General features: G+C 35.2%; 1 protein-coding gene across 7 annotated transcripts in view; it reads right to left on the reverse strand.

Moving 5' to 3' along the window:
* Positions 1-12,477, reverse strand: part of EVI5 (ecotropic viral integration site 5) — a 219,898-nt gene that overhangs the window by 108,903 nt on the left and 98,518 nt on the right. For all 7 annotated transcript variants that reach the window (XM_036998074.2, XM_036998073.2, XM_036998077.2 and 4 more), the window contains exon 11: positions 1,369-1,422. In XM_036998074.2, coding sequence (XP_036853969.2) covers positions 1,369-1,422 — 54 coding nt within the window. The remainder of the gene's footprint in view (positions 1-1,368; positions 1,423-12,477) is intronic.

The following is a 12,477-nucleotide window of genomic DNA, read 5'->3' on the forward strand; positions in this document are numbered from 1 at the left end:
AATACAATAAATGAAATTAGTGAGATCACCATAATAAACTCCAGCAATCACTGACTAGGTTAACATTTTGGTTACAGAATTTAATTGATATATAAGTAGTTACAGAATTCTAAGTGCTAAAGTATACACCTAGGCCATTTAAGCCAGAAAAAAGTACTTAATTATCTAGAAGCAAAATCCAAACTTAACACTTTGCAACATCACCTTTATCACTCTGAAGGTTCAAAGATATAAAAACACTTTCTCTGTAAAAGTCTCCAAAGATAAAAGACCACCTAAGAAGATGTATATTTTACTGCAAGTTGAGTATTTCATTAAAAAAAGTATGTAATTAAAATGACTTAAAAACAAGCTCACCAGTCACCATAAAAGTAGAATTCTCCTCAAAACAACTAATAAGATGAAGGAAAAATAGGAAAACTACTTTTGACTTAATATATCTGCAATGATCACATAACAAAAATGGATGTCCTTCTGTGCTATTTATATGAAATCACCAATACTTTCAAACAAAAGACAAATATGCAAACTATCCATATCTTCATGTCTTTCTTGACTATCAATCTGCAGATTTTCAGGGAAGATTTAAAGATACTGGACAATACCATGAGGAGTACTTTGAAACCTACTTACTCTTATCTTTGGTAAAAGAAAAACTAAGGAACAAACAAAAAAACACAAAAAGAGTTCATGAATTCAGATATTTTTCTTTTAATAAATCAAAATTCTTAAGACTATTCAGTATCTTCTTATAGCATCAGAAATAAAACTATGAAAGAAATATCAAAAGCCCAACATGAAAAATAATGCAAAACTTCCATATTTCTCCAGTTTTTTTTATATGAAACGGAGAAGAAGAAAGATGTAACAAATGGTATCAAAATAATTCTAAGAACCTAAGTTTAGGTACAATTACCCTAGTGCTAAGAATCAACACTATGGTGAATTTTTAATATAAGAAATCACTCAGTCATTTTGACTAAACTTAAAACAACCCTAGGTCTTAAATAAATCATTGCCACATTCAGTATGTGGCTAGAAGTCAGGGCAACATTTGAAAGTCATCTTTAAAATACTACACAGACTGGTTTCCTAATTAGGTTACCTCTAAAGAACATAGGTTTTAGAGATTACATGTAAAGAAAACAAATGACACCTATATGCTACTATAATAAAACCTTAATTAAAACTTTAACCTTAAGGTTCAATTTTTATAAATAACAAGTTAGTTAAGCAGTAAGCTATAGGCAAGCCAAGCAGTCAATATATCACAACTTCAGAGATGTGCTAGATTTCTTAAGCCTTTATTTAAAGTAGAAAAAATACTGTGCATTCATCAGAAGTTTGCAAAAGTAGTCATTTACTTACTTTTTCCAATGTGTCAATGCGCTGTTTTAAAAGTCTATTTTCTGTGCGCAACCTCTGCAAAAAGAAGGAAAGAAAAAAAAGGTTTGCAAGCATTCCTGAGAGGAAAAAAGATACCTAAATCTCAGTCCTTAAAATGTACCTTAAAATTTATAAATAGGGAAACAGTCCAAAGAACAAGTACATTATCATTTGTCAAAATCAGAGTAAGAAATATATGGCAAAGGAAATGACCACATTTAACAATTCAGTTGTAACTGAATTTTAAGTATAAGCTAGCATACACAAATATCCCCTTTTCTGTATTTACCATAACTTATAACCAGTATTTTCTTGTATCTCAACATCCCCACTAGATAGAAAAGATTCTAACTCATTTATCTCCTACAAAGACTATCTACACAAATAATTTTCAAATGTTCAACAAATAAGAAATCTGAAAAATGCATGTTCATAGAATATCAAATTGTCACTTTAGAACTAGACCAGCTTCCATTTAACAATGTGTTGTAAATCACAAGTTGCAAAATTCCTTACATTTTGAAGATATAAAATGAATAAGAAATCTGAAAAATGCATGTTCATAGAATATCAAATTGTCACTTTAGAACTACACCAGCTTCCATTTAACAAAGTGTTGTAAATCACAAGTTGCAAAATTCCTTACATTCTGAAAATAAAAAATGAGTTGTTTCCATTGCATGAATACTGAATTGTTTATCAGGAGTTGTTTCAAAGTTAAGAAAATTAAAAGCTTCAATTACTAGCATTTTTTCATAGTTCAAGATTTAAAAAAAAAATTCACTTTACTGTTCAACACCCAACTCCCAAAACCCTATCAAATTATTGCTAGTATTAAATCTAAAACATGCTACATTAAAAAAACTCCTTTTTTATATTCCACCAACATAATTTCTTAATCCCACTGTAAGTTATCCCTTCATTTTAAATGTTATCCCTACATTTTGCTATCACTATGATTTCAAACCCCCTCCTACATTTTAGTGCCAATTTGCTCCAGAGCTCAACCAGACTTCTCCCAACCCTACCTTCCTCTTTGTAAATTAGATTTTCTTGTTCTATTCACTAGAACATAGATGATTTGAAATGGATATTATTTCTTATATGGTTTCAACTACAAAATAGCTTGAGGAGAACAAAATATTTCTCCTATCTCAGTTATTTATATTACCTGTAGCATAGAGGTCTATAAAACTAATAAGCAATTGTTAAATTCTGTTAAAGTCTGGAAAGCCAAGGAAACAAATGTGATTCTCAATATGTTGTCAACATATCAAAAAAAAACCAAAAAAGAAAAATGCCATAAACAAAAAACAGAACATTATATTTATCCTAAAAGACTTATTTAGAAAGTTAAGTTCAATCAAACAATTGAGTGAATAAAGTTGTTTCAATAGAAATAATGCTGAAGCAATAAAATTTGGAAATAAAAACATTCACCTATATTTACCTCCCCATCCCCTTTAAATGTTCTGAAATTTTGTTATAACATCTAAATGGATTTTTTCCCCAAACATCTTTCCAAATAACTTAATACTGTTTTTTAAATAAATCATCAATGCCTCATTTGTGTGATATCCACTTCATCATGAACTGATAAACATAATGCACTGATAGTTATTAAAGACTATTTCAGAGTTACCAATTAAATTACAAGTGTTTCTATCTTTCTTGGACTAGTTATCACAGCATTTTGGTAATTTTACCTTTGCAATCCCTCTTAATATCTGCTAGAGCTAATCTCCCCCATTTTTATATTGTTTTGTTTATCCTCCCCAAACTTTAACTACTAGTGCCTTCAATTAATTAAGAGACTGGGTTCTGAAGTTAGGCTGGTTTAGGTTCAAATCCTCACTCTACAATTTATTTATTCAATTAATATGCTACTCAATGTCTTGGAATCAATGTCATCATCCAGAAAATTAGAGAAATAAAAAAACCAATGGTAACAGAAGAATTAAATTAGAATATAAAATACTTGAATAAGTATTTCTCACGTTTTTGAAGTTAGACACAAATATTACTTTATTACTTTTGTCTATTTTTTACAATTATTCTTTAGATTTTTTTATTGCTCTGGAATATCACAAGGAATTAAATTTCACGGGATTTCTTAATGTGTATTTTGTGGGGAAATTCATTAACTTTACACAACATCGTGTTATTTTTGTCTCTCCCCTTGCTTCACTTTTTAAAAAATGCAATTATGCAAGGTTTTCCACTTTTTATTTTTGCTAGTGTCTATCCTTTCACCTAGATTATCCCTAGATACGCTTTTTTATTGTAAATGAAATTTCTTTTCCTAAGATATTTTTGAGATGTTTATTGCTGATGCATAGGAAGGTTAATGACTAAAATCTGTAACATGACTGACTTCTCTTTAATTTTTGAGTATCTCTCCTTTTAATTTCCTGAAACAGTAATTAAGAGTGCTTGCTGATCTTTAAAGTGAAAACCACAAAGAGAAAGACCAATACGTTCATACAGTTAAAAAAAAGACACTCTTTTGACCTACCAAATTATAAAACAGTAAATTAGACTAAGAATAAGAATGAAATGCCTAATGGGGGCAAAGTATTATGGAAATGGAAACTCACTAAGATTATACCCTAGAAATATTTGTTAGAAAATTTACTTATTACATAGTAGAAATTTTAAAAATACTAATATCCTTTAATCCAGTAATTCTTTTTACCGCTGGCTATGGAAATACAAGGTGTCAGAGAACTTTTATATAGAAAGATGATAATGATAAGCATTTTTTTTAATAATGAAAAAACCTAAATGTCCCAAACTAGTTCAGTTTCAAACAACACACTTTATTCTTTCTAGCTTACTTATTTTATGAAGTAACCCAAATTCAGTATTATCTTCCTTCTTGTCAGGACAATCCATTAATCTTACCAAGTTTTCATTGTACCTCACTCCCTAATGTCCTCCCTTTCCTCTTTACAAAGTCTAATTTCCAATCATTAAAGACTTTATCTTGCTTTTGCCAACCCCCCCCCCCCTCTCCTTAGTAGGTAGCATAGCTGCCTGGTGAAACCACATTGAGTCGACATACTGACAACTGTGTCTGTGTCTAGGGTGATAAACATGGCTGAAGAAAAATAAAACAGTGACATTTATTTAAATTAACAATCACTAACTTCAGCTGGCTGGACTCTTAAAAATGAATCCTAGTATTAATAATGTATTTCCTTAGTTCACTCCTCCCATCCTTTCAGAACACTATTTCATGCTTACTCCTCTTGTTTCAAATCATCCTCTACCCCACTGCCACTCGCAGATAATAATCTTGTTTGATTTCACTGAAAAAATTGAAGCAACCAGAAGAAAACTTCACAAGTTCCTACATCACATCCTACATCTTACCTACCTTTTGCCCATACATTTTACATTTGCTCATTATCACTGATAATCTATCCATGCTAGCACACGACATTAAGTCTCTACATTCACACTAAATTCCATAGATAGTCTGTCTCTCTAACAATTATCCCATCATTCATACATCAATTTTTCCTACTGGATTATCACCGTAAAAATGTGATTCTTTCTCCCATGTTAACAAAAAGGAAAGAAAAACCAAAAACCGCCCCAACATCACTACTTTCTAAACTGTCCCATTTCTCTCTCCTTCATGGAAAATTTCTTGAAAGATATGTATACCCCCAATTTTCAATTTTTCCAGTTCCAGTCTAGTCAAGTTTTAGTTCCCACCACTTCTCTTTTCTAGAGAAATCAGCATTTCCATGCTGATAAAGCCAATGACTTTATTTCTCCATCCTCATCTTACAAAAGCCTTCTTTAACATTTGACACAGTAGATGCTTGTATTCCTGACACACTCTTTAGAACACCACTCTTCCCTGGTGTTCTGCTGATGCTTTAGCTTGTCTTTCTAACTCAAATGTTGGCTTGCCGTCAGGTTCAATTCCTGAACTCACTTCTCTGTTTTATCTAAACTCATCCCCCAGGTAATCTCATCACCTCTCCTAGCTTGTAAAACCTCATGTACCAATAATTGTCAAACTTGTATTTTTAGCCTGCTCTCTTTTAAGTCCAACTCTGAATTTTCAAGGGCCTACTTGAACATTCCTCTAGGCATCTCATATCTAAAATATCCAAAATTAGGCTCCTGGTATTCCTCCCCAAACCAGATTTTCCTGTAGACTTCCCCCTCCCAAGTAGGGAACTCCATTTTTCTAACTGCTCAGGCCAAAACGCTTGATTCCTGTCCCTCTGAAACTTCCACATTCAACTGGCAACTTTATCTCTAAAATCTATTCAGAATCTAATCACTTCTTACCACCTCAGTACAAGCCACATCATCTCATTTGCATCACTTCATCAGACTTCTACTTAGTCTTCCGCATTTATTTTCAACAAAGCAGCCAGAAGGATCTACTGAAAACAAATGAGTGATCTTGTCCTCCTCTACCAAAAACTACAAAAACTCACCAAAGTAAAAAGTCAGTCTTCATATGTTCAGTATTACCCTACATTATGTGTAATACATAACATCTTCCTCTATCACATTCCTCACCATTCATGTTGTCTGATCCACAGTAGCCTCCTTACTATTCTTTTTTTTTTGGTATCATTAATATACAATTATATAAGCAATATTATGGTTACTAGATTCCCCCCATTATCAAGTCCCTACGACAGACCCCATTATAGTCACTGTCCATCAGTGTAGTAAGATGCTAGAGTCACTACTTGTCTTCTCTGTGCTATACTGCATTCCCCGTGCCCACCTCCTGCTACATTGTGTGCTAATCATAATACCCCTTATTCCCCTTCTCCCTCCCTTCCCACCCATCCCCCAGCCCAAGTCCCGTTCCCTTTGGCAACTGTTAGTCCATTCTTGAGTTCTGTGAGTCTGCTGCTTTTTTGTTCCTTTAGTTTTGGCTTTGTTCTTATGTTCCACAGATGAGTGAAATCATTTGGTACTTGTCTTTCTCCACCTGGCTTATTTCACTGAGCATAATACCCTCTAGCTTCATCCATGTTGTTGCGAATGGTAGGATCTGTTTTTTTCTTATGGCTGAGTAATATTCCATTGTGTATATGTACATCTTCTTTATCCATTCATCTACTGATGGACATTTAGGTTGCTTCCATATCTTGGCTATTGTAAATAGTGCTGCAATAAACATAGGAGTGTATATTTTTTTAAAACTGGGCTGCTGCATTCTTAGGGTAAATTCCTAGGAGTGGAATTCTCGGGTCAAATGGTATTTCTATTTTGAGTTTTTTGAGAAACCTCCACACTGCTTTCCACAATGGTTAAATTAGTTTACATTCCCACCAGTGTAGGAGGGTTCCCCTTTCTCCACATCCTCACCAGTATTTGTTGTTTCAATTTTTTTCTATGTTGGCTATCCTAACTGGCGGGAGGAGATATCTCATTGTGGTTTTAATATGCATTTCCATGATAATTAGTGATGTGGAGCATCTTTTCATGTACCTGCTGGCCATCTGAATTTCTTCTTTGGAGAATTGTCTGTTCAGATCCCCCACCCATATTTTAATAAGGTTATTTGCTTTTTGGGTGTTGAGCTCCTTACTATTCTTCACTAGGCACACTCCTGACCAGATTCTGTTCTCCATTCAGAAATCTACACATCTAACTCCCTCACTTCCTTCAGGTCTTTATTCAAAATTAATCTGGTCAACTTCTCTAAATTTTCAATCTAAACACTACCATTTTATTTTCCTTTCCCTGAGGTATTTTTTTTCTCACCTGTTTAACACTTACCACCATCTAAAATACTATACACTGTTTATCATCTTACTTCCATACTAGAATGTAAGCTATATGAGGGCAGGAACTGGTTTCATAAACACATCTCAAGTGCCTAAAATGTGCCTGGACATGTTGTAACTACTATAAATATCTGTTGAATGAATTCTTGAGTAAATTATGCTATTGTACTCCTAGTTAGTCACTAGGATTTTAATGAAAAGTTTGTAAAGTTACAGAAGACTGGGCATTCAAATCTTCCTTACATCATAATACATTAAAGTCTTTCTTGGAAAGCAGCACAATGTACACCCTAAAGAACACATATGGGTCTTAAAATTACACAGATTAGAGTTCAAATCCTTGACTTTCACCATTTCCTGGCAATGTGACCATTAACATATTATTTGAGTTTTCTGAAGCTTATTTATTTCTTGGAAAGAAAAGGTAAGAACCCTTTCATAAGGTTACTGGAAGAATAGTACATGTAAATGATGCTGCATATATTAAGTGTTGAATAAATATGTCAATACTAATATCTGACATTGACTATTAAATAGAATACCTGTATTTGATAATAGCTGTCATGTTTTTTTTAATGCCAGGCAATAAATACATGTGTTTTTAAATTATTCTCTGGTTTTCAGTATACCTGAAATATTTTTAATTTTTCAAAGAAAGAAAAATACTGCTTTGGTTATGTAACTGTATTCCTATTATGATAATGTGTGTGTGCAATTTAATTAGTAGTTTAAAACCTATACATGCTTCAGTTACTCTACAAGAAGATATGTCAAAGAAATAATCTTCCCATGTTTTCTTCCGTCTGCTACTTCTATAGCTTTCCCTCTTCCTTCCTAATTACAACCCTTAAATAGAATTCGTGCCTCATATTGAATTTACCGAGTATCATAATTCTTCCAAGTGGTAAAGATACCTCAAGACAAATGCTGGGCATAGAAGCCACAGGGCATAAATCTGCAAAGACGTAAAAAGCTAACCTTTTCAAACAATATTGCTTCTCTCTCACTTACCAACTTTATATTTCCCTGTATGGCCCCGGAAGATGACTGGTTAGCCAGAGACGGGTAAGATTCCTCAAGGGAGGAACAACCTAAGACAGGCACAGTCACAGGGGGGCCATCAGGTGAGAAATTGGAGATCAACAGAGGTGAGGCTTAGAATCTCACCCCCCTGTTTTAAGAGAAATCTTCTGCATCCGTGGATGTTTTATTGCCCTTGTCTAGCTTGGATTAACACTTAGTCTACAGGCACACACCTGATCATCTACATTTGCTCTCTTACAACATTAAACTATGTTTTCTACCTTTATCTTGCATCTACCTACCACTTCAGCATTAAAAAAAAATAGTAATAATAATAATAATAAGGGAGAAATGTGGATTCACATATAAATCAATAAAAATAAAATATTCATATTTGACCTGATTGTTTATAGTTCATAATGCGTGATCAAAACCGAAAGTTTCTGTGATGACTGCCCTTGTACTGTTCACCATGTAAGAACTTATTCACTATGTAAGACTTTGTTCACCATGTAAGAACTTGTTCGCTATAATTCAGAAGATTGGAGACTGATGAGAATTAGGCTTGGGGTGGATTAATGATTGTGCATTGAGCACTGACTCCCCTATACAGAATTTTATTGTTGTTAACAACCATTTGATCAATAAATATGAGAGATGCCCTCTCAAAAAAAAAAAGTTATTTGTATTTATTAACTGCAGTTCATTCCATGTCAAATCAAAGATATCAAAATCAACAGAGATAGAAAAGGAATGTATAAAACAAACCCAATAAGAGATTAGTTAGCCCAGAAAAAACTAACTAATATGGATGCGTGGGTGGGGAGGGTGAGGGGGATAAAGGGGCACAAAAATTCTCAATCATAATATAACTTGGTCACCGGGACGGTGGTACAGCACAGGGAGTATAGCCAGTGATTCCGTAATACCTTCCTATGTTGACAGAATAATTGCACTAGTGAGGGTGAGGATTTAATAATATGGGTAACTGTTGAACTACTGTGTAGTATATTTGAAACCAATATAAGATTATATATCAAATATGCTTCAATAAAATAAATATTATTTAGTCAAAAAAAAAAGAAAAAGTATCTAACTTCAGGATAAAAGCCATTAAGAATTTCTAACTCCTCCTGTTTGTAGGGCTTAAATCTCTTTACTCCAAAGTATAAATTTAAAAATTATTATTAGATTATTGGTTCATATATCTCTCTTAAATAGAGTGGGGATATAAAGGTTTTCCTTTACAAAGATTTGTGGGTTGCTGAAAGGGAAAAAAAGATAGCTGAGTAGGGAGGTAAAGTGGAAACCTCCTCCCACACACACTAAGGAAGCAACTACAGCAAATACAACTAACCCTGAAAACCACCTGAGGACTGCAGAACAGACCACCTACACCTGGGGAAGGAAAGAGAACACACAGAGAGGGGTTAAGTGGCAGAGCCATGATCCATCAGGACCCAAGCCCTTCCTCCATCCCACCACACAGAAGGAAGGTGAGGAATGGAGCAGGAGGTGATAAGCACTGCAAAACTCTGCAAACCTGGCCCTGGAGACCTGCTCTGGGAACACAAGTTCACATTGCAGGGGCCTTTGGTGACTGACAGGGCTGGACACCAGGGCTGGATCACTCTGGCAGGCTGAGACTCCTGTTGCTTGTGGAGAACAGGGACGCTCCACCAGCCCCACTGAGATCCAACACAGAGATGGCAGTCTTAAAGACTTACCAGCAGTGGGAAGGGAGCCAAAGGGGCGATGGATGGATGGAGCTCTCATGCAGTAGAAAGGGCATGTAGATGTTTTCCAGCCTTCCTGCAGCCCAACTAGTCAGGCACTCAGAGGAGCCTGAAATGTTCCATCTCCTTTGTTGGCAGCTCAGCCCCAAGGAGATTCCCTGTGCACCACCCTCCAGGTCCACATAGCCCCCAAGAGGTCAGACTTTGCTGCCTGGCAGGCAGAGGGAAACTTTGATGCGAGGCAGGCAGAAGGAAGCTTTCTGAGCTTTCTCTGCTCTCTCCCAAGCCAACTGGGGAGGGACCTGTGGGAGAAGGCTCTGAGCAGTCCTTCCTTCTAGCTGGCAGCCCAGCCCTGTGTCCTGCTACCCTGCACACCACACCAACCCAGTAAGCCCAAGAGCACCACCATCACTGCTCAACAGGCAAAGGATGGCCCACCCACAACAATCCCAGCACAAAAGTCACTGCTAAAATAACAAAGGGCCTGCTGAGGCAGCTGTCATCCACTGCAGGCTGAGATCAGCCAATGTTGGCTGACAGGCAGAAAGGCAGCCCCAGCTGTATCCCAACAGCAGCAACTGGGGCTCCACCACAGAGGAGAACCAGGCACTAGTCAGTAATGAGTCTTGAGCTTCTGGGGACCACAGGACACCTTCTTCATAAAGCTATTAGTCTCTAGACCAGGAGGCATAGCAGAGCCATCTAATACAAAGGAAGAAACACAGAAACCCTGGCAAAATGAGAAGAGGAATATATAACAAAAGTACAGGATAAGACACCAGGAAGAGGGCTAAATGAAACAGAGATCACCAATCTGTATGATAAGGAGTTCAGAGTAACAGTCATAAATATGATCACTGATCTGCAGAAAAATATCGACAATCTCAGGGAAGACTTCAACAAAGAGATAGAAGAGTTGAAAAAGAGCCATGCAGAGCTAAAGAACATGGTAACTGAAATGAAAAATACAATGAAGGGAATGAATTATAGATTACTACAAGTAGAGGAGAAAAATCAATGAGATGGAAATTAGAGAACAGGAACACTATGAAGCTGAGGAACATAGAGAAAAAAGAGTCTCTAAAAATTAGAGGACGCAAATAGAGCTGTGTGACTATGCCAAATGAAACAATATTCGCATTACAGGGGTACCAGAAAGAGAAAAGAGAGACCAAGGAGTAGAAAGTCTCTCTGAAGAAATAACTGCTGAAAACTTCCTCAATTTAGGGCAAGAAATAGATACCAAGTTCCTGGAAGTACAAACAGCCCCTAACAAAAGGAACCCTAGGAAGACAACATCAATTTATAATTAAAATGACAAAGATTAAGGATAAACACACAATAATGAGAGCAGCTAGAGAGAGGCCAAAAATTTATTGTAAGGGAAACGCCATCAGACTTCTCAGCAGAAATTTTAAAGGGGAGAAGGGAGTGGCATGAAATATTTAATGTACTGAAACAAAGAATCCTCTACCCAGCAAGGTTATCAATCAGTACTGAAGAAGACATTGAAAGATTCCCAGATAAATGAGGGCTGAAGGAATTCACCACTGCAAAACGAGCACTCCAAGATATATTAAAAGAACTTCTGTAGATGTAAATGTTATAGAGCCTAAATATTTCTCATCAGTGGAAATAAACTCACAGTTTTTTAGGCAGCAGACCAATTACTTACTAAGTAAGTGTGAAATTAAAACAAAGGTAGTAAAACCAGCTATACAAAAAATCAATAAAGGCATACAAAGAAAATGCAGGCTGTGACATCTAATACATAGTGTGTAGAAACAAGAAGAAGAAAGTACTCTTATATTGTGTTTGAAATAGAGCAGTCATCAACTTAATATAGACAGGTATATATTTAAAAAAACTAGCTATAAACATTCTGATAACCACAAATATAAAGCCTATAATAGATATACAAAAAATTTTAAAAAGATATCCAATTGCAACACAAAAGAAAACCATCAACAGGAGTATAAGACAAGAAAGGAACACAGAGTAACTACAAAAACAACTAGAAACCAATTAATAAAAAAGGCAATAAGTACACACCTATGAGTAATTACCTTAAATGTAAATGGACTGAATGCATCAATCAAAAGACACAGGGTGGCAAAATGGATAAAGACCCATCTATATTCTGCCAAGAGACTCATTTCTGACCTGAAAACATACATGGACTAAAAGTGAAGGAATGGAAAAGGATATTTTATGCAAAAAAATAGAAAAAAGCAGGAACACTTATATCAGACAAAACAAGTCAAAACAAAGAAAGTTAACAAGAGACAAAGGACACTACATAATGATAAAGGGATCACTCCAAGTGGATAACAATTATAAATATCTATGAACTCAACATAGGAGCACCTAAATACATAAAATAAATACTAACAGAACTAAAGATAGAAACAGACTGCAACTCAATCAAATTAGGTAACTTTAACAAGTTGCTACATCAAAGGACAGATCATCCAGACAGAAAATAAATAAGGAAATAGAGATACTGAACAACACATTAGATCAGATGGACTTAAGAGAAATTTACAGAACACTACCCA

This window comes from Manis javanica, chromosome 4 (assembly GCF_040802235.1).
Source record: "Manis javanica isolate MJ-LG chromosome 4, MJ_LKY, whole genome shotgun sequence".
Taxonomy (NCBI): Eukaryota; Metazoa; Chordata; class Mammalia; order Pholidota; family Manidae; genus Manis; species Manis javanica.